We start from the raw sequence: 22979 nt of genomic DNA, 5'->3' as shown, positions 1-22979 counted from the left end.
GTATCCCTATGATTCATACTCACGCACTTTATTCCTTATATTGGCGAGTTATTCCCACTCAAATAAATCGCATAATTTCTATTCCCTCCTATTTACTGCCCGCCTTAAATATCTTATTAATCGTTTCTATGACTCCATCTCTTCTTTGCAATATTGTCCCCGAGGATAGAAGCGCTGATTTATTGAGTAAGTATTGGGCTGAGGGAGGCTATAAACATGACAACTTCAGTCCGATTAGGCAGTACTCAAAGGTCTTGGGAAGCGAAGCAGTATCGGAGCGCAGTTTGTTTACAATTAGAAAAACAAAACAAAAACAAAAAACAAATGTTTCATACAATAAAGTATTAAAAGTATTATCCTATTTGTGTATTATGGCTTCTGTTGATCACCAAAGAAATAGTGAAGAGGTAAGCAGGAACATAGAGATTGTAATTATATGTTGACGTTCTGTGGGGATTAGATTAGCCTTTTGCTGTTGAAATATTACGTATGTGACTGATTTTAGTCACTTTATATATATTTTTCGATAATAAGTGATTATTTCCATAATGAATGCACATCAGATTGATGTGATTTACGACTATGGATACCACAACGTAAACAATATATAGTGGGTTCTAGCAGAGTATCCTGTAATATCATCTATGTTCTTCCACTCCTGTACATGCCATATTATATAGATATTAACATTAGCTTAGATATACATAACCGATACCGGAACATAACCTAACTCGAGAAATTAACCTAATCCAATTTCACCTAAATACATAACCAAACAAGTTGATGAAAGTTAAAAAGTCTCAGTAACAAACCACATATTCAACAAAATGCTGGTCTACCTACCATCAGAATTATTGGCTGGTCTACATCATACATGTCCATAAGTAGATGAATTCCACCTTGTGACATAGTTTATGGTCAGTGATAATTGTAAGTAATATTCTTAAGAAAGCCATGTAATCAAGTGGTTCCCAAACTAGGGGCCATGCCTCCCCTATTGGGGTGTGAGGAGGATACAAGGTGGGTATGAAGTCATCTACTCAAAAATCATTGTTCAATAAGAATAATGAAATCATTCCAAGAACAAATATTTGCCATTACATGTGTGCAAAGTATAATTCTGCAAATCACCCCAACCCATTTTCTGTTAAAATATAAATAGATGCAAGGGGCCATGTAGTCATCTGTTCAAAAGTCATTAAATAAGAATAATGAAATCATTCTAAGAACAAGTATCTGTCTTTACATATATGCAAAGGGTAATTCTATAAATCACCTCAACCCATTTTCTATTAAGATATAAATAGAATACATATATAATTTCATATACCAAAAAGGTGGGTGGGGCCTACAGGTCTGCTGGGAACAAAAAGGGGCATCATATAATATTGTTTGGAAAATACTGATGTAATCTGATGTATAATGATATATTGAAGTTCTCTGGGAGCTCCTGATTTTGATGTTGATTTAGTCACTATTTTCCTCCTAGCTCTCTTGATGCCACACATTCAACTAAGTGTATGAGGCACATGCTCATGTTGTGTCAAGCAAAAAAATAAACAACAACAGCATATACTGCCCCATATATGAAAAGAAAGTTGTATCAAAGTATACATTGCAATTATTGTGATAGATGGTTTCACTTGAGATCCATTATTCTGACCAGACAACACTGATAGCTTGGGTGTGGAAGATTGTGAATATTTACCTAATTTTATTTATGTAATTATAGTACAGGTATACAAGATAGGAACAATGTTGGGTTCTGTCTCCTACCAGGGGTCATCTTTGTTGCCATGTTTTGTATTCTCCCAATTTTCCTTGTATCTTTGTTTAATTATGGTGACCACAACACCACTTTATTCTGGTCTGGGTTGTATAAAATTTTCAGTTATGTTCTTCATGTCCTTATTTATGGGTTGAAATGCCACTCATATATTTCTCAACAGATTGTAGACCTCTCCTGTTATTTTCTTTATGTGAGCTTCAGGTGATAGTTCATCTGTGACTATGACTCCCAGGTTCTTTTTCTCCTTTGTTTTTGTTATTATTTGATTTCCCATTTTGTAATCTTCATTGATCTTTTCTTGCTCTGGCCCCCAATAGTTTGCATTTCTTTGTGTTTATTTAATTTTCCAATCCTGATTCTATGCATATACTTTATTGAGGCCCCTTTGCAACATTATACAATCCTCCTCACTTCTCACCCTCTTTATAATCTTTGTATTTGCATAGCTATTTATTTCTTCCGTCATGTCATTAATGTATTTGAGGAACATTACAGAAGCCAAAAATGAGCCCTGTGGTAATGTGTGTGTGTGTTTGTATGTAGATTCACATTTTACTGTGACTACTTTTGGTTTCTAGGGAAATTATATTATTGGCCAAAATACAGAGGATCCCGCTCACAGTGCAGATGACAGACCCTTAGTTCAAGAGGAGAACTTTGTATTTCAGCGTGATGAAATTTATCAAACACTTCCCATCATTCCAGCTCTGTATGTTAAACTACTTGTCATGGTAAGTAGGAGGTTAGCTCATAGTCATAGTTGCGGAGCCATTTTGCAAGACAAATTTTTAGTGTTATTTATTTTCTTGTAGTTGTTTTTACTTCTTAATATGCTTACAAACATTCATTTTATGGATTATGGATTTTTACTATGTTTTAAGTGTGGGTTGTTCTGTATTGGATTTGCCTTAACCTCTTCTGGATCCACAGTGGTACACAGAATAGCCTAGTCACAGGAAGATAAATGTTATTCATACTATTTTGTATGAAAGATATTAATCTCTTCCATATACTGACACCTACATAGGTGTCATGTTGCATGAGTGGATGCTGGTGTCAACGTCTTAATTATATTTATTTTGTAGTTGTAGCCGAGTGACCCCTGAATTCTGTGAACTGGCTTGATAATGTTTTCTGTGTTTATTATTACCCAGTGAAAGAATCAATAATACAGCAGTGACTTTATATTTTATGATGCAAGTATTGTGATGTATCAATGATCGTACCTCAGGAATCCGATGCTGTGTGTGAGAATTTGAGTCGTATTGATGAGGTTAAGGGAATTGCTGCTCTGTATTCTAGTGGACCAGCCAAACCTGGAAAAGGCTTCTAGATTTATTTTTTCAGGGCATCGTATATTAATAGCAGGCATCTATGTGGAATCTTTCTACTGTAGGGAGGTAGAAAAAATATGGGTGGATGCCATCTCAATTTTTTAATTTAAAGGTAATTTTGAAGGGCATCAAGGTTACTGTGGTTCAAAATTTGGGTTTTGCTTGATTTTTTGTGATAGGGCACTTTGTGATTAAAGAAGCCAATAAAATGACATTGTTTTATCTATTGTAAGTGAAAATTTAGTATTTCAAGTGTTAAGTCCACAATTAAACTGAAAATTTACATATCTGTAATGAATAATACACTTGTACAACCTGAACTTCAGATTGTGGTCAGCATATATGGACATGGTACAAATTTTACTGGATTTCTTCAGGGCTATAGGGATTGTAATTGGAATTTGGATTTGCTGTAGTGCTGCCATGGATGACAATCCATGACCATACAAATTATGCAAAATGGGGACCTGTCTATATACATATATGGTACATACATATACCAAAGGCTCTTACCCCATTACAAGGGAGGTAGCCAAAAAACAAAGGCATAAAAACCACTCCCACCCATTCCATCCCTAACATACTCCACTCCCATCCACCCCCTTCCCTCTCTCTTATCTTGAGTCCTCCTGGATGACGGGACACACCAGCATCTTGCCCACTGCCCTGGGTCAGAAGCACTGTCACAAGACACAGCACATCCACATCAGGACCACTTCATTAAATTGGCGACCACCCTCTCCATCACTTCATGCAGAAAAAGAGAAGACGGGGAGAAATCCCTTCGGGCTGCATCTATTTTTCACACATACTCCCTCACCCCCATCCTCCACCCACTCCCATTCATGCATCACAGCATCATCCATACACAACCATTCTCCACTCATCCCTCTCTTCTCTCTACTCCCTTTCTTCCTCAGCAGACATCCCCCACTTTCCCAATGCCCCTTTTATACCATCCAGCCATCTCATCCTTGGTCACCCCCTCATGTTCACTCCCCCAAGCTCTGCCTTCCACACCTCTTTTACTAATCTTTCTTCATTTGTTCTTTCTATGTGTCCAAACTATCCCAATGCTCTATCATTAACCCCTTCAATACGGGCCAAAATCTCGCGGGCAGCATTAGCTGCCGGACATGCGATGTTGCGTCATAATACTCGCATTATAGAAAATAAAGTTACCGCTGTAATGCTCTTTCTCTTTCACCTGTGAATTTTGATAACCATAGAAAATATGATGAAGCCAGTTTACAGAGTATGGGGGTCACGCAGTTATAACTACAATATATATAATCAAGATACCCACTTGCTCCTCATGATGCCTACGTAGGCGTCATCTAATCGAAGGGGTTAACCCTATCTTCCAACTCCCTTTCCACCCCCCACTCTCCTCCTTACCTCCTCATTTCTAACTCTACCCCTACCATACTTCTCAGGCATTTCATCTCGAACACATTTAACCACTTTGGTACGAGTCAAATTCTTGCGCACAGCATTGGCTGCCATATGTACAATTCATCACACTACTTGCATTATGAAATATAAAGTCACTGCTGTGTTACTCATTCTCTTTTACTCTGAGTAATAATAAACACAGAAAACGTGACCAAATCAGTTCACAGAATCTGGTGGTAACTTATGTACAACTACAAAAAATATATGTTATCAAGACACTGACACCGACATCCTTGTGTACCCACTTGTGCCTCATGATGCCTAGGTAGGAGTCATCATACCAAAGTGGTTAAACTCTTCCTGTCACCATCTCTGGTCCCCTTTTACCACTCTGTTGTTGTCTCTATATTCTGTCTTTTTTTCATGCTTTCACTATCGTGAGACCTCTCATTAACGGACGTTAATTAGCTGTGTTTGCGGTGTTTTTGCCGTGTTTTCGGTGTTTTTGGTGCTGTTGTTTAGTGCGTGCAATCACTATGCCACCCAAAAACCACTCCAAAACACAGAAAACACCGCAAACGCAGCTGATTAACGTCTGTTAATGAGAGGTCTCACTGTATTTTCCTTTCACTACTGTCTTTGTAACATATGATTAGTCACTATTTTCATCTGTAGGAAGGCACTGTGCTTCCAATCATCCAACTCAGTCAAGTTCCACTTGGTATTATTTTGTATAGAAGGGAATTAAATGGAGCTTAATTTATCTTTCTTTACTTCCCAAAAATTACTACACTTGGTTCCTTAAGTTACAGCAAGGGACTCCCCTAAGGGCGTGATCTTACAATCATGAATCAATTTAATTTTCTCCACCCTCTCTCCAATCAGAACAGCCGTTACAACCCCACATACAATACTACTTACACAAGTAATCTTGAATTCACTGCGCATTGACATAGTTTACATATTGTTACATCAGCATAAACATGAACATTATGCAGCAATGAAATTGGGTCCCTGGTGACTGTTTGTAAACATTAGGCAAAGAGTGAGCTTGTGCAACTTCCTAGCCTACAAACTGTTGTTTACCAAACACCCAACTCATAAAAATAAAATTCTTGCCATCTACCCCTCTACCTCATTTGTCTACCTATATCTATGAACCTCATCTACGAGCCTCTTACACTTCCTCTCTTCCATATTTCTGCCCCATACAGTGCTGTCAATACAATCTCCTCTTAGCATCCATTCCCAAATGTCTATTTCTCATTACACTTTTTAATCCCCCAAGGCATTTATTTGCTTCTCTCAGTCTACATTCTACCTCCACCTCCTCTCCTTTTCCCACTATATTTGCACCTAATTATCTAAAGCTATCCACTTCCTCCAGTCTCTCTACCATGAAAGAAGTACAGCACACTAATTTAACCCTTTTTTGTAATACCAATGTAGTCTATTCTCAGAAGCCAATTTTAATATGTAATTTTGAAAGTATATATTTTTTAGGTTGGTCTTCTGTGTGGTTGTTTCTTGATTCCTGCCTTCCACCATGTTGTTGCACATGTTTCTTCAGCCTTCTCAGCTATACAGTACCTCCATGTCATTGTCTGGGCAATTGATCTGGTGAGTAACAAATTTGAAGTTTTAGCATAGAAATAATCACATGTAGGATCCTATGATTTTATGGGCTAGACTTAAAATTTAAGGGAGGCAAAAAGGAGAAGTTTAGATATATTCCCTAATTGTTTACCTAATTGTAGTATTTAGGAAAGGAGCAATGCTCCTTAGGTCCTGTCTCCTACTCATCAGTACATGTACAGTTCTAATTTAATCTATATTATTTAGAGAGTGTGTGTGTGTGTGTGTATATTTTTACCTAGTTGTATTTTACAGGAAGAGAGCTATGCTCATAGTGACCCGCTTTTGTATCTTTCAGTATTTTCCAGATATCTATCACTCTGTGTGGGAAGCTATTCTTTTTCAGATCTCTTTTCTAATTATCCTTTTTAAGTTTCTTTTCTTGTCCTCTTGTTTTTCTCCCATCCCACTTTAGTAAGTTGTCTCTATCAAGGACTTCTATCCATTTCATAATTCTGTTGATGGTTAGCATGTCTCCTCTTTCTCTTCTTTGCTCCAGGGATGGTATTTCGAGTTTGTCCAATCTTTTTTTAGTATATAAATTTGGAGAATGTTGGTGCCATCTTTGTCGTTGCTCTTTGAATTATTTCTAATTTCTTTATGTTCTTTTTAGTACTAGGTGTCTGTAGTGTCACAGCATACTCCAATTTTGGTCTTATCAATGTAACTAATATTTTCTTTACCATTTCTTCATCCATGTAGTCAAAGGCCACTTTCATTGATCTTAGTAAATTGAAGGTTTCTCTGACTATTTTGTTGATATGCTTGTCTGGTGACATGTCTTTGCTGATAATTACCCCTAGGTACCTTTCGGAGCTAACTTTTTTAACTTCCATTGTACCAATTTTATATTGCCCTGATATTCTATTTTTACTTTTTCCAAACTCCATAATACTACATTTCTTGATGTTGAACTTCCCACTTTTGACTCCATTCCCAGACTTTATCCAGGTGTTTCTGTAGTGACTCACAGTCTTCCTCTGTACTTACTTTCTTTAGTGTTTTTGCATCATCTGCAAAGAAGTTTATATAACATTCCACACCTTCATCCATGTCATTTATATATATGGCAAACATAATTGGAACCAACACAGAACCTTGTGGGACTCCACATATCATTACTTCCTAGGTCGAGTATTTGTCTCTAAGTACTACCCTAATTTTTCTCCTGTTCAAGAAATCTTCCATCTATTTCAATAACTTTCCTTGAATACCACCTATTGATTAAATTTATCTTAATAGCTTTATGTGTGGTACTTTATCAAATTAATGGAAGTGGATAGTTTTAGATATTTGGGTGCGAATGTGGCAGGAAAAGGAGGAGTGGGGGTGGAGGTAGAATGTAGATTGAGAGAAGTGAGTAAATGCCTTGGTGGATTGAAAAGTGTGATGAGAAATAAACATCTGGGAATGGATGCTAAGAGGAGGTTATATGAAGGAGTGATTGTGCCAACAGCACTGTACAGGGCAGAAACATGGAACATAAGAGAGGAAGAGAGAAGGAGTTTGAATGTGTTTGAGATGAAATGTCTGAGAAGTATTATAGGGGTTACTAGGCTAGATAGAGTGAGAAATGAGGAGGTGAGGAGGAGAACAGGGGTGCAAAGGAAGCTGGGAGAGAGGGTTGATGAAAGAGTATTAGGATGGTTTGGATGCATAGAAAGAATGAGTGAAGAAAGATTAGTAGAGGTGGAAGGAGTGAATATGAGGGGGCATCCTAGGATGAGATGGATGGATGGGGGTGAAAGGGGCATTACAAAAGAGTGGAATATCTGTTGAGGAAGGATGGGAGAGGACAGAAGATAGGGGTGAATGGAGAAGGGTTGTGTATAGATGATGCTGTGATGCATGAGGGGGAGTCGGTGGGGGATGGGGGGTGAAGTATGCATGAAAAAAAAATTGACGCAGCCTGAAGGGATTTCTCCCCGTCTTCTCCTTTTCTGCATGAGGGGACGGAGAGGGGGGGTCGCCGAATTTATGAAGCGGCCTCGCTGTGGATGTGCTGTGTCTTGCAACACTGTTTGTGACCCAGGGCAGTGGACAAGATGCAGGGATGACCCGTCATCCAGGAGGTGCCAAGATAAGAGGGAGGGAGGAGGGTGGAATATGTAGGGAATGGAATGGTTTGGGAGTGGTTTCTATACCTTTTTCTTATTGGCTACCCCCTGTGTAAGGGGGAAAAAGCCTTTGGTATGTATGTACTTTATCAAATGCTTTTTGTAGATCTAGGAAAGCACAATCTGCCCATCCATCCCTTTCATGCATTTTTTCTATTAGTCTCGAGGAAAAGCAAACCAAGTTAGAGGCACATGATTTTCCGTGTAAATCCAAATTGTGTTGGATTCAATATATTATTTTTTCCCGATGTTTAATCCATCTACCTTTGATAACTTTTTCAAATATTTTTGCTATTGTGCTTATAAGGGAGACCAGTCTATATTTAGCTGGATTTGTCTTGTCCCCTCCTTTGCATATTGGTACAATATTTATTTTTCCAATTTTGTAGTACTTTTCCTTCTTTGAGCGAGTAATCAGTTATCTTATATATTTTGTCCATTAGTTCTTTATGCATTCTTTTAGTATCCAATTTGGAATCCCATTTGGACTGTGATTTTCTGACATCAATGTTTTTTTATTTGTTCTCTAATTTCCTTCTGTGTCACAGTTATTTCTTTCATTGGGGGTGATCTTTCTGTATTTCTTCCCAATTTTGTGTACTTTCAATTGTGAATACAGATTTAAAATGTCTGTTCAAAATTTCAGCCATTTCTACATCTATATATTCCTTATTCCATTGGCACAGTTTTACTATTGTTTGTCTTTTAGTTTACCATTCACATACCTATGAAATAGTTTCGGTTGGTCTTTGCACTTTTTTATTATGTCTTCTTCATAGTTTCTCTTTTCTTCCCAGTTTATTTTTACATATTCATTTCTTAGATATATATTTGCCACTTACTCATTTTTTTTTTATCTTTTTTCCATCTTTTCCAAGCTTTGTCTCTTCTATCTTTAGCCCCACTACATTTTTTGTTGTACCAGCACTTAATGTACACCCTTTCTGGCTTCTGCTTTGGTACATATTTGTTTAATTCCTCATTATAAATTTCTTTTAATATGTTCCATTTCTCTTCCATCTTCGTTTCTTCAGTTAAGAAGTTTTCCCAATTTGCATCCTCAAAGAATTTTCTGAGTTTCTCAAAATCCATTATGTTGTACAATAGTCTTCCTTTTTTATGTTTCTCATTTCTTCTCAAATCAATTTGTTCTTTTAGTTTGAACTCTTTTAGTATGTGGTCACTTTTCCCAATTGGTGTTTTGTATTCCATTTTGTCCAGAATTTCAGGCTCTGATGTAAATATTAAATCTAGTCTTGATGGTTCTTCATTGTTTCTCCATTTGGTATTTTCCTTTACCCATTGAGTCATTGTGTATTCAATGGTCATATCCAGTAGTATGTTTCCCCAAAGGTCTTCTCCACCTTTCACTGACATTTCTTCCCAACATATTTCTTTTGAGTTAAAGCCACCCATAATTACTATATTTCCTTGTTTCAGTAAATCAGTGCATTTTTTTGTGTCTTCCAACATTTTGGAATGATCACTCTCTGTCTAAGACTGTATTTTTGGAGGTACGTATATTACTACAAATTTTCTACATTTCGTGTCACTGTTTTCAACTTTTGTCATAATCAATTCCACATTTTTTCCTTTTGTTGTCTTAGTCATATTTAAGCCTTTCTTAGTCAAAAACATGACTCCTCCACCCTGTTTCTCCTTTCTATTTTTCATCTAATGGTTGTATAGATCTTGTCCCACAGTGTTTGGTGGTAGAGGACTTTTTAATTTCGTCTCCACAATTCCCATTATGTCTGGTTTCTCTGCTTTCAGATAATTGTTTAATTCGTGTAGTCCTGAAATCATGCCATCTATGTTGGTATGTTATTTTTTTTTTTTTTTTTTTTTTTTATAAACCATTTTTGTAGCCTCAAGTCCAGCACTCTCAACAAACTCATTCTTCTCAGTCTCCGTTCTTCTCTCATTTTTTTCATTTGCTTCACTTCTAAGTATCTTTTCTTTCTCTGTTTCCTCACCACTCTTTCTTTTTTTATCTGTACACTTTTGTAATTTTCACTATTTGCCAGCTTCGTGTGTGTGTGTTTACCTAATTGTATGTACCTAACTGTAGTATACAGGAAAGGAAAATTGATTATTGGGTCCTGTCTCCAATTCTCTAATTTTTTATCCTACCTAATCCCAAATTCATGTACAGTTCCAACTTAATTAATACCCTTGATTTCCAGTTATCATATTTAGATTTGAACTCGTGTATTGTTTGAACTTGGGCTATATCACCTTCAAAGTTACTCCATGTATTTATGCATCTGTATGGAAAATGCATTTCTTCACAATCTTTAGACATGTCTTTCTTAATTTGCTCCCACGACCTCTCAGACTCCCTCATCTTTAATCAGGAAATCTCTTCTGTCAATGCAATCTATCCCCTGTAGTGACCTGAATACTATAATCATATCACCTCTTTCTCTTCAATTTTTCAAAGTTGGCTGACTCAGTATTTTTAGTCTTTTCTCATATGCTTTATAAGCCAGGCTGGGGTCCAGTTTGGTTGCTGCATGTAGTATACAGGAAAGGAGCAATGCTCATTGGATCCTGACTCCTATTCTCTATTCTTTTATGTGTGTGTGTGTATGTGCACATGTGTATGTAAATTTGGAGGAAAATTGAATTTATCGGGTTGCCCTATGGAAATTAATGTTTTGATGCCTGGTTGCCCGGTCAGTTCATAACATTTTGAGATAGGACTGCTTGGCCAGTCTAGGGAATGCCATTATCATCATCTTCCTTATAAGAGACAGGGATGACCTTTCATCCACAAGGAGGCAAGATAAAAGGGAAATGATTAGTGGGAGTGGGATGGGTAGGGGTGGGTGCATGCCTTGGCTGGATACATCCCTTGTAAGGTGGTAAAGAATCATATTTGTGTATAGATATATTTCTAACCTTCCTCACTTATACTTCACTTTTTCTCCATTGTGAATTTCCCTTCTACTAAAGAAAAATACTCAGACAATCCCTCACCCTCTCCCCTGAAAATATGAACATTCAGAAATCTTCCAATCCTCCCTGTGGGCATTACTATATAGTCCATTAATGGCCTGATAACCACTCTTCCTTCTACCACCCTTTTCCTTGTATACTTATGCTTGGCTTTCTTTTTAATGGCTGCATTTACCATCATCAACTCCATTTTTAAGCACATCTCCATCATCTGTCCACTATAATTCTTACCTGGCACTCCAATTCTCCCCACTGCTCTATCAATTGGCTCAACTACTTTAGCATTGAGGTCCTCCAAAATATGGTTAGAAAAGAAAGCTGGATCTCCACAGCAAGTATCCTTTCCCTGATGAAAGTCTTAGGACTGTGCAGGAGATCTGGTAAGTGGTACAAATATATGTAGTGGTTATGTGTAAAGCCTTGCTGCTAGCATTCATTTTTGTGTCTGTCCTAGAACTTGAACTCATTGTCACCAGCATATGAGGTGAGAATGAAACACTGAGACACCCAGGTCTTTGAAAATGGAATGTGTACTTTTCATCTGATCCAATTGGTGCAGTCAACATATCTCTGTGCTAATAGCAAGCACACTTATTATTTTTACTTGTTCCCTCCATCTTCTGTGTATAGAAAATTATATGAAGTTCTCCTTCACAGATACTGACTTGGTACATCAAAGCAGAGCACAAGCATTCACGCCTCCTGGGTTATGCTGACTTCTACAAATACACTCGTCATTACCACAGACTCACTTTCTACATCCTGAGTAGTGGTAAGACTGGAAGCACTGTGTTTTCTAAAGTTCTTTGTGTCATGGGGGAATTTTGAGTGGTTAAGCAGGGTTGAAGCTATTGTAATTTCTCTTGTAACTTGGCAAGTTGCAGGAAGATGGATTCTTTATTGACCTTTTTCTCTTTCTCCCTAGTTCCCTTTCCCTTCCTTTTCCCCTTCCCTTTTCCTTGATTTTCCTTCCCCTTGTCCTTGCCCTTGCTCCCCCCTCTCTCTACCTTCCTCCCTCCCTCACCTTCTGTCTCCCTCCCTCCTCCTCTCCCCCTCCCTCTCTCTTCCTCTCTCCAGGTTTTGAGAGAGGAAATTGGTCATATTGACTAATATGAATAGTATAGTATGTTTAAGTAATACCGAATGCTCACTACCCAAGTGGGTTAGGGCATTACCACTTGCACCCTGCCACTGGTGGATTGAACCAAGGGCATAGCTCATCAAATTTCATACTACAAAGTCCTCTGTAAGGGTCACATTTCTAACCTCCAGATAGGGGGAATTTTGTGACATTAAACTGAATCATTAAGTAAATACATACATATACCAAGGCTTTTTCCCCCTTACAAGGGAGGTAGCCAAAAAGGGAAAGGCATAAAATCATTCCCACCCATTTCATCCCTGAATACACTCCACACCCCTCCCACCCTCCCTCTTATCTGAGCACCTCCTTGATGACGGGTCATCCCTGCACCTTGCCCACTGCCCTGGGTCAGAAGCAGTGTCGCAAGACACAGCACATCCACAGCAAGGCCGCTTCATTAAATCGGTCCCCCCTTGCATAAAAGGAGAGGACGGGGAGAAATCCCTTCGGGCTGCGTCAACTTTTGCTCACACATACTACCTCATCCCCCCACCCATTCCTCCTCATGCAATCACATCATCCATATACAACCATTCTCCATTCACCCCTGTCTTCTGTCCTCTCCCGTCCTTCCTCAACAGACATTCCCCTCTTCCCCAAAGCCCCATTCACCCCATCCATCCACCTCTTCCTAGGACGTCCCCTCATGTTCACTCCCTCCACATCTGCCTTCCATACCTCTTTTACTAGTCTTTCATCACTCATTCTTTCCATGTGTCCAAACCATCCTAATATTCTTTCATCAACCCTATCTCCCAGCTCCTTTTCCACCCCTGTTCACCTCCTCACCTCCTCATTTCTCACTCTATCTAGCCTAGTAACCCCCACCATACTTTTCAGACACCTCATCTCAAACACATTCAAACTCCTTCTCTCTTCTTCTCTTATGTTCCATGTTTCTGCCCCATACAGTGCTGTTGGCACAATCACTCCTTCATACAGTCTCCTCTTCGCATCCATTCCCAAATGTCTATTCCTCATTACACTCTTTAATCCACCAAGGCATTTACTCGCTTCTCTCAATCTACATTCTACCTCCACCTTCACTCCACCTTTTCATGTTATGTAATATTTAGTAAGTTATGTAATACCAGTTATGTAATATTTAGTAAGTTATGTAATACCAGTTATGTAATATTTAGTAAGTTATGTAATACCAGTTATGTAATATTTAGTAAGTTATGTAATACCAGTTATGTAAGTTTCTGCAATAATTAAATGGAGCTAAAGATGGTTATTATTACAGGTCATGTGGTATTGATAATCATTGCTTCTGTTACTGCTGACTATTGCCTGCAAGATGCCCTCTCAGCGTGTAGCACAGGAGTTTCCCTTGCACCTGTCAACTACCAACAAATCATCATTGTTATCGAAGTTGCTTGTGCTGTGCCATTTGTTATTAAACACATAGGTATGAATTAATAATTGTTATTGTTTGTGTAGTTTTTTCTTATTCTTCATCATTCATTATAAGTAACTGTTCTACAAATGATGCACTGTTGCTTAAGTACTGCAGATTTCGTTTTTTGAATTGTGTAATTTTTATTAATAGTGACTGAGTTTATCATCTCAGATATCATATCAATTAATCCTTGGCAGCACTCTTTTATAAATTTATTTTTAATGCAAAGGTTATTTTACATTGTCAGTTGAGGTTGGAAGATTTAATCAGCGTGAGGATCCTCCTGATGTGCTGGCTGGTGATGTGTCATACCAACTACATGGACCACAGTATGTCCTTCGTCTCAGGTTAGACACCATAGTTTGTGATTTCTTTAAATAGTAGCAGACATTTTATAGTAGATATTTTTTAGATATTTTGATACTATGCACAGTGTACAGTGGAGCAGCATGCATCTGCATGTGTTAGTTCTGCAAGATGGAGAGAAACATATATCTCCTACCTATCTTTAAAGACTATAAGAGAGGAGCAAGTAAATGCCTTGGGGGATTAAAAAGTGTAATGAGAAATAGACATTTGGGAATGGATGTTAAGGGGAGATTGTATGAAGGGATGATTGTGTCAACAGGATTGTATGGAGCAGAAACATGGAACAAGAAAGGAAGAGTTTAAATGTGTTTTGAGATGAAATGCCTGAGAAGTACGGTAGGGGTTACTAGGTTGGATGGAGTGAGAAACAAGGAGATGAGGAAGAGGGTGGTGGTGTAAAAGGAATTGGGAGACAGGGTTGATGAAAGAGTATTGGGTTGGTTTGGACACATGGAAAGAATGAGTGAAGAAAGATTAGTAAAAGAAGTGTGGAAGGCAGAGGTGGATGGAGTGAACATGAGGGGGTGGCCAAGATAAGATGAGTGGAAGGGGTAAAAGGGGCATTTGGAAAGAGGGGGATGTCTGTTGAGTAAGGAAGGGAGAAGACAGGATAGGGGTGAGTGGAGAATGGTTGTGTATGGATGATACTGTGATGCATTCCAGCCAGAACCCTAAGGTTTGGGTCTTTTAATGTGTGTTGATGTGGTACAGATAAGAGTAAAAGGGAAAAGATAGGCAGTGTGTATGTGAGAAGAAAGATGGATGTGTTGGCATTGAGCAAAACTAAGTTGAAAGGGAGGGGTGAGTTTGAGTTCGGGAGTGTAATTGTGAGGGTGTCAGGAGTGAAGAGAGGATGAGGGAGAGGAGAGGTGGCTGTACTAGTAAGTGAAGATATAGGTAACTGTTTGATGGAGTGGAAGGAGGTTTCTTAAAGGTTAATGTGGATAATGGTGAAACTGGGAAGGGAGATGATAGTTTTTGTAAGTGCATATGGGCCTGGTAGTGAGAAAAGTGTAAAAGAAAGGGAGTCATTTTGTCATTTTTTTAGATTTAGATGATTGCATAGAGGGTTTATGGAGAAATATCAATGTAATGGTATTGGGAGATCTTAATGCTAGGGTAGATGAACTAATGGATGAGTGGTTGGGAAGTGTGGAGTTCCAGGGAAAAAAATGTAGTGGAGAGATGATGGTGGAGATGTGTCTAGGGAGTTGATGATAGCAAATACAGTGTTTAGGAAGTCAAGTATAAGTACACATGGGGGCTTTAATGGGCTATAAAGTGGTAACCAGGAGAAGAGTATGAAGAGTTTTGGATGTACCTGTTCTTACGGGAGAGAGAGAGTGGGGGAATATCAGGTATTTTTTTGGTGGAAGGTAAGTTGAGAGTGGAGGATAGATAGAGAAAGAGGAAAAGGACAGAAGGTAGGTAGGTGCTTAGAGTAAACTGCATAAATGAGAAAGAAAATGAGAATGAGTATAAGAAGAAGCTGAGAGAAGAGTGGGAGGGAGTGAAGTATGGAGTAGAACTAGGAGTGGAAGAAGAATGGGGATGGTTCAGGGAGGGAGTCATAAGGTGTGCAAAGATGGTGTGTGGGAACAGGGAGGATGGGAGGAAATAGAAGGAAGGATAGTGAGTGGTGGCATGATGAAGCAAAGAAGGTTGTAGAAGAGAAGAAACGAGCATTCACAGATTGGTTACAAAATAGGATGAGAGAATCATATGAGAGGTACAAAGAAAAGAGAAGAGTTGTAAAGCATAAGATAAAGGAGGCAAAAGAGAGCAGATATGAAATGAAGTAAGAGTATGACAGAAATTTTTGAAAGTAATAAAGAAATATATCTTGGAAGGAAATTAAGAGAGGAAGAGAAGGTAAATCAAGTAGAGAAGAAAAGGTAAAAGGTGCAAATGGAGAGAGGATAATGGAAGAGGTGGCAGTAAGAAGAAGATGGCCAGAGTATTTTAGGGAGTTGCTAAATGTGAAGGAGGATAGGGAGAGAAGGATAGTTGCAGTGGGGAGTGCTAAGAAAATGACAGTCATGAATGAGGAAAATGGAGGAGAAATAAGGAAAGATAACATGAAAGCAGTTATAAAAATAATGAGAGCAGGTAAGGCAACCTGGGTGTCATGCAGAGTGTCTAAAAAAGGGAGGTACAGTGATGGTGGATTGGCTGGTGAAATTATTTAATGTTTGTCTAAAAGAGGGTAGAGTGCTGGAGGAGTGGAGTGCCTGTATAATTCCTTTTTACAAGGGAAAAGGGGACAAGTGTGAATGAAGTAGTTTCAGAGGGATCACTTTGATGAGTGCAGTTGGGAAGGCTTATGGGAGGGTTTTGATTGAGATGATTAGGAGAGGAACAGAGGGAGTAATTGGTGAGGAACAGTGTGGGTTTAGGACAGGTAGGGGTTGTGTGGATCATTTTTGTGGTAAGACATATGTAAGAAAGCTTTAGGAAAAGGTAAGGATGTTTGCTGACAGTGCTGTGCTTGTAGCACGATCAGAGGAGGGATTAAGGAAGTTAGTGATGGAGTTGGGGATGGTGTGTGAAAGAACGAAGTTGAAGATAAATGTGGGTAAAAGTAAGGTGATGAGATATACAAGGGGAAAGGATGGCAGCAAATTGGTAGTGAATATTAAGGGAGAGAGACTGGAGGAAGTGGATTGCTTTAGATTGTAGCGATGCTACTGTGAGAAGAGAAAGAGGTTTTGGTGAGTTTGTCTCCTTTATTGTAAGGTATGAGTGAAATGGTTTTACATGTGGCAGGAGCCAATATATATACCATGTGGGTAGTCGCTCATGGTGTGTAATTACATAATTGGACTGGATTAGGTTAGGTTGGGTCAAGCAGGGTTGCACTGTCAAAGTAGTGTCAGGTCATGGGCGACATGACGCGTGTTCCATGCCATGTGGTTATTGTGGTGTCCACAATATTCCTCTCTCAAAATTGCCTTGGTTTGAGAGGGTGTCCTGCACATGAGAATTTGGTGGGTAGAGTGTTGAGGTGTGCCGGTTTTAGGTGGTTGATGGAGACCCATTCTGGCCTGCTGGAGATGGAGACGTGGAAGGTCTTGTCCTTACATTCAAGGACAAGATGGGGGCCAGTGTAGGGACAGGTGAGTGGTGGTGTGTGAGCGTCTGTCCTCAGGAAAACGTGCGTCAAGGTGTGGAGGTGTTTTGGGAGGTATTCCTTGGCCTCCCAGTGATGTGTCATGACCAACATGTTCGGCTTGGCTAGATTTCTCAGGTCTTCTACAAAAGGCTGTAGATTGATTCACTAATTGTACTTTTTGTGTACTAACCACCATGCAGTTGATATGATTATTCATACAGGCTTAGTAAAATTTACAAAATTTGATGCAGCCCGAAGGGATTTCTCCCCGTCTTCTCCTTTTATGCATTGGGGGATGGAGAGGGGGGGTCGCCGATTTAATGAAGATGGCCTTGCTGTGGATATGGTGTGTCTGGTGACACTGCTTCTGACCCAGGGCAGTGGACAAGGTGCAGGGATGACCCGTCATCCAGGAGGTGCTAAGATAAGAGGGAGGGTGGAGGGGTGTGGAGTGTATTCAGGGATGGAATGGTTGGGAATGATTTTATGCCTTTTCCTTTTTGGCTACCTCCCTTGTAAGGGGGAAAAAGCCTTGGTATATGTATGTATATGTATGCTTAGTAGTGTATGAGAAACTTTACATAGGATTTCTTTCTTTGCAGGGATGATGATGAAGTGTTAAAAGTATTGGAAAGACAAGCTGATTTGATTCAGGGTTTGAAGTATAGAAATGCTGTCCTCAATCAGCGTGTTTATGCACTTTCCCAACAGCTTCAGCAGGTAGAAGCCTGATCTTCTCCATATAGAACTGTGAACTGTAAATGTGTTGCAGCATTTAATTTGCCTGGTTCTGTATTTAGATTAATTAGAAGTTGTCCATCATACTGGATGTATTATCTTCAATTCTTAGTTTACTTTTTGCCTTGTCTGTGCCACATCTTTAGTCATTGGAAACTTGGTATGGCAGGATTGTAAATATGAATACCCACAATTTAATTGATTTTTATAGTACTTTAAACTGATTTATATGATGTGATTATAAATGAATTATATGAAGTGGCCTTGCTGTAGATGTGCTATGTCTTGCTGAATTGCTTCTGACCCAGGGTAATGGGTGGGAGACAGGGTTGGCCTGTCATCCATGAGAAGCTGAGATGAGACGGAGGAAAGGGTGGTGGATGGGAGTGGAATGGGTGGGAAAGAAATGGATCGATGTGGGTGCTTGACTTTTGACTTGGCTACCTCCTTTGAAAGGGGGAAGAAGCCTTTGGGATATAGATAGATTTATATAAGTGAATAATTGTTGGGGATGGAAAAGAGACTCACTTAATTAACCCAGCCCCAACCTGATATATATTGTATAAAATTTTTATCTGCTTGTTATGATGACTAGAAAAGAAAGATTGGCCTGAATCAAGAATGTTTAATTCATATATCCTGATGAATAGAGGTTTCATTTGGGAATGATTTTTGTTCATGAGCTCATAAGTAGCATGTAAGAAATTTGATTTTCATAAAATTAGTCTGGAGTGACAATCCATTGCCCTTTGTCTTTCATGCAGAAGACCCACACCCTTCAGGAGACCACCTACAACCTCCAAGTGATACCCTAAGTCAATTAGTGAAGAGATATTGTATGGTTGTCAGGGGATTGTTAGTGTGGAGCACAGTAGTATGAGGTGTTCTGTATCTTCTCTGTGGTGGGGAAGTTTGAATATGTGGCTAGGCATATTCAGTGTTGGTAATGCCTATACTGGATGGTGTTCTGAGCGTAGGTGTACTAGTGTGGTTTTTGTCAGGCTTTGGAGGGTTTTCTCTGTTGGACTAATATCTAGGTTTGTTGGAGTATTTCAGGGTGACTCTCATGAACTGTTGATAGATGGTTATTAGAGTTTCTTTTTGTTGTCCATTGTCAGTGTGAATGATTTCTAATAGGTTTGTTTTCTTGTTGATTTGTAGGTTGAGTGACATTGAGTCCACATTCAGGAGTGATATTTATGATTATACTAATCCCATGTTATGCGTGACTCCCAATTGGATTCATCTGTTCCACCAAGATTTTATGCATAATAATTTTAGTTTTGTAAGTTATGTGTGGTTATTACTTCATGCATTGCCATGAATTCTGGTTCTTTGTTGAATGAAAATATGAATTAAGTACTGAGTGAAGAAAGACTAGTAAAAGAGGTATGGAAGGCAGATGTGGAGGAGTGAACATGAGGGGGCGTCCTAGGGTATGAGATGGATGGATGGGGTGAAGGGGGCTTTGGGGAAGAGGGAAATGTCTGTTGAGGAAGGATGGGAGAGGACAGAAGACAGGGGTGAATGGAGAATGGTTGTATATGGATGATGCTGTGATGCATGAGGTGGAGTGGGTGGGGGGATGGGGGGGTGAGATAGTATGTGTGAGAAAAATTTGACGCAGCCTGAAAGGATTTCTCCCCGTCTTCTCCTTTTCTGCATGGGGGGACAGAGAGGGAGGGTCACCGATTTAATGAAGCGGCCTTGCTGTGGAGGTGCTGTGTCTTGTGACACTGCTTCTGACCCAGGGCAGTGGACAAGGTGCAGGGATGGCCCATCATCCAGGAGGTGCTAAGATAAGAGGGAGGGTGGAGTGTATTTAGGGATGGAATGGGTGGGAATGGTTTTATACCTTTTTGTTTTTGGCTACCTCCCTTGTAAGGGGGAAAAAGCCTTGGTATATGTATGTAAGTAAAGTATTCATTTTAGGTAAATTCCCACTACAGAATGTATACCTAGCATATATGGAAGACCTGTGGGTTTTTGTAAGTACGTATGGGCCTGGTAGTGAGAAGAGTGTAGAGGAAAGGGAGGCTTTTCCAATAGATTTAGATGAGTGCTTAGAGAGTTTTGGGAGGAATGTCAATGTAGTAGTGTTGGGAGATCTCGGTGCTAGAGTAGGGGATGAACCAATAGATGGAGTAGTTGAGAATTTTGGAGTTCCAGGTAAAAATCATAGTGGAGATATGTTAAGCAATTTGATGATAGCTAATACAGTGTTTAAAAAGAAAGTTATCCACCACATGGGAAAAATGTGGTGGATAGAAAGGTGGTTCAAAAAGCATTAATGGGCTATATAGTAGTATCCAAAGAAAGGATAAGAAAGGTTCTGGATGCCCATATTCATAAGGAAGAGAGGGAATTTCACATCATTTTTGGGTGGAAAAGAAGTTGAGAGTGGAGGATAAGTAGAGAAAGCGGAAAAGGGTAGAAGGAAGATAGGTGCTTAGAATAAATAATTTAAATGAGAAGGAAAAGGAGTTACATGGACAAATAATTCTGATTGGGGATTTGTAGCTAAGTAAATATTGAGACATTTTTTTTAATATCTCTACAGTCGAACAGTTGATGTCGGATGGTAGACCATTCCATATATTAAAAACATGATTGAAAAAAGGGTATTTTGTCACATTTGTTTGAAATAATTTTCCTTCAATTTTGCATCCATTACTCCTAGTTGTATTGGAGAAGGAATGCCAGGAGGAACTGAGAAGTGTGGGAGTTGATCAGAGATAGAGTAAAGGTGGCATTGGAAGAAGAAGGGCTTTGTTTCAAGGAGAAAGTGACAAGATGTGCAAAGATGGTATGTGGAACAGAGGATGGGTGGGAGGGAATAGAAGGAAGAGTGGAGAGTTTCAACATCCTTTCTTCCACTGTCTTTGTTTCCACTGTTTTTGTTAGTCCATCACAATTTTAGTCAGTAGGCCTTGTTGCCTCCAATCATCCACTGTTAAAATTCTTTTCCTTTTGATATAGTCATCAATCAAAGGGAAATTAAAATTGTGGCGATTTTTCTTAATTTTCTTCAAAATATAGTACGTACAACTTGTTTTTCTGAGTTACACTCAAGGAATTCCCAAAGAAAATACAAGCAAGGTCCTAGGTGAGCTTTGCAGGGATGTAGCAATTTCTTTAGTCCAATGATCTTTAACTTTATATTTATGATCTTCCCCAGAGGGCGTGACCCTACAATTGTGAATCAATTAAATTTTCTCATTTTTCCCCAATCAGATTCATTGTTACAAGTCTTTATGCAATATTGTTTACCTAAGCAATCTTGAATGCATATCTCAGTTTACAAGTTCTTTGCAATGGATACAGGCCTCTGGCCATTGTTTACCTACATAATGTGGAGAGCAAACTTATGCAGCTTGCTCGCCTTTGGCTGTGTTTATCAATAAATAACCCATAAAAATGCAACCCTCACCTTCTACCCCTGTTTCAACCAACTTATCTACCAGCCACCTTACAGTGAGTCGTAAGATGAGGAAGTGAAGATGGTGGTAGAAGAGAAGAAGTGAACATTCAGGGATTAATTGCAAAGTAGGACTTGGGAAGCATATGAGAAATACAAGAAAAAAAAAAGGAAAATATGTGATAACGGAGGCAAAGAGAAGAGTGGATGCACAGTGGGATAGGAGTTTGCAAAGAATTTTTTTAAAAGAATAAAAAAAAAATTAGGAAAGAAGTTAAGAAAGGTAGGAGGATGAGTCCAGCAGAGAGGGAAAGGTAAAATGTGCAGATGGACAGATGTTAATGGAAGTGATGGCAGTAAGGGGAAGATGAGATGAGTATTTAAGAGAGCTGTTGAATGTGGAGGAAGATAGGGACTGATTGTGGCTGTGTAAGGTACTAAGAAAAGTATGGTGATAGGAGAGGAAAATGGAAGAAATATAAGAAATATGAGGTACAAGGAGTTTTGAAAATCATGAGAGCTTGTAAGGCACCTGGGTTGGATGGGTTTCATGTGGAGTGCCTGGAAAAAGCAGGGTACAGTTATAGGGGACTGGCTAGTGAGGTTGATTAATGCATGTTTAAAGGAGGGGAGAGTGCTAGAGGAGTGTTTGTATAGTTCTACTTTACAAAGGACAAGGGGATAAATATGAGTGTAGTAATTTTGGATGGAGTGAAAGGGGCTCAGAGCAAGAGAGGAATGTTTATTGGGCAGGAAAGGGAGAAGGCAATGGGTAGGATTAAGTGGAGAAGGCTGTGTATGGATGATATTTTGACACAGCAAGGGATTGCTCCCAGTCTTCTCTATTTTCAGCATGAGGGGACGATGGTTATGTTCAGGTCAGGATGTGCTGGGGTAGGTTTGGTTAGATTAGGTTGTAAAGATTGGCCATCCTTAGAATGAGTTTCCTAAGATCAGCCACCCCAAATATTAGCTTGTATAAGCTAAACAACCCTCAGGTACTTTAGGGTTGTGGATCTCTTAAACCTTCCATTTTTCAGTCTTGTGCACAATTCTCTGTTTTCCTTGGACTATCATTTCTTTGTAGTTTATATTTTTCAACATAATATTTCTCCTAGTTTTTTTTGTCAAAGCTCATTGGCAAGTGACATTGTAAAGTGCAATTGAGTTTTCATTTGAAATTTCCATTTTGCTCATTATAGCTTTCTTACTCAGGGCTTTTGATATCAACTGGGCAATCAGGCTATATTTATATGTAAATTTTTAAATGAATTTTTAATAATTGTGAGTAACAAAATCATATTTGTTGAAATATTTTTCAATCATAACTAACGACACCGTATCAAAATAAAATAGTTACCCGTATATAATGTGTTTTCTTTATATGACCTGCAAAGTACACTCACACTGCATTATTAATTTAACAACAGCTATTATTATTATCAGATTATTAGTTTCTGTTTGGTCTCCTACACCATTTATTATTTGCCTTTATATTAATCGATATAAAGAAATACTGAAGGTTGATTGTACCACGATGAGACGACAAAGTAGAACTATATAAA

At 38.9% G+C, this 22979-nt stretch overlaps 1 protein-coding gene across 3 annotated transcripts; it reads left to right on the top strand.

The window, feature by feature from the left end:
• The first annotated feature begins 224 nt into the window (after positions 1-224).
• LOC143026476 (transmembrane protein 192) lies at positions 225-21590 on the top strand. Of its 3 annotated transcripts, XM_076186925.1 has the most exons (7): positions 225-407; positions 2368-2520; positions 6022-6138; positions 11889-12003; positions 13622-13786; positions 14025-14124; positions 17861-21590. In XM_076186925.1, exons 1-7 carry the CDS (start codon positions 372-374, stop codon positions 17988-17990), a joined length of 816 nt encoding a protein of 271 aa, XP_076043040.1. In that variant the 5' UTR covers positions 225-371; the 3' UTR covers positions 17991-21590. The 3 variants fall into 3 exon arrangements, with proteins under 3 accessions (XP_076043040.1, XP_076043041.1, XP_076043042.1); XM_076186926.1 differs by lacking the exon at positions 6022-6138; XM_076186927.1 differs by lacking the exon at positions 2368-2520 and having other exon boundaries at positions 226-407.
• Positions 21591-22979: the final 1389 nt, after the last annotated feature.

The sequence above is a fragment of the Oratosquilla oratoria genome, chromosome 6 (genome assembly GCF_046742065.1).
Source record: "Oratosquilla oratoria isolate Oo_2021 chromosome 6, ASM4674206v1, whole genome shotgun sequence".
Lineage (NCBI taxonomy): Eukaryota > Metazoa > Arthropoda > Malacostraca > Stomatopoda > Squillidae > Oratosquilla > Oratosquilla oratoria.
Note: the sequence above shows the minus strand (reverse complement) of the source record. Positions and strands in the feature narration are given on the sequence as shown.

Excerpts from the sequence above, each read along its gene's own strand:
- LOC143026476 (XM_076186925.1), top strand. The coding sequence starts at position 372 with ATGGCTTCTGTTGATCACCAAAGAAATAGTGAAGAG. Across the intron at positions 408-2,367 it reads ACCAAAGAAATAGTGAAGAG|GGAAATTATATTATTGGCCA; the intron begins GTAAGCAGGAAC and ends TTTGGTTTCTAG. Across the intron at positions 6,139-11,888 it reads TTGTCTGGGCAATTGATCTG|ATACTGACTTGGTACATCAA; the intron begins GTGAGTAACAAA and ends TCTCCTTCACAG.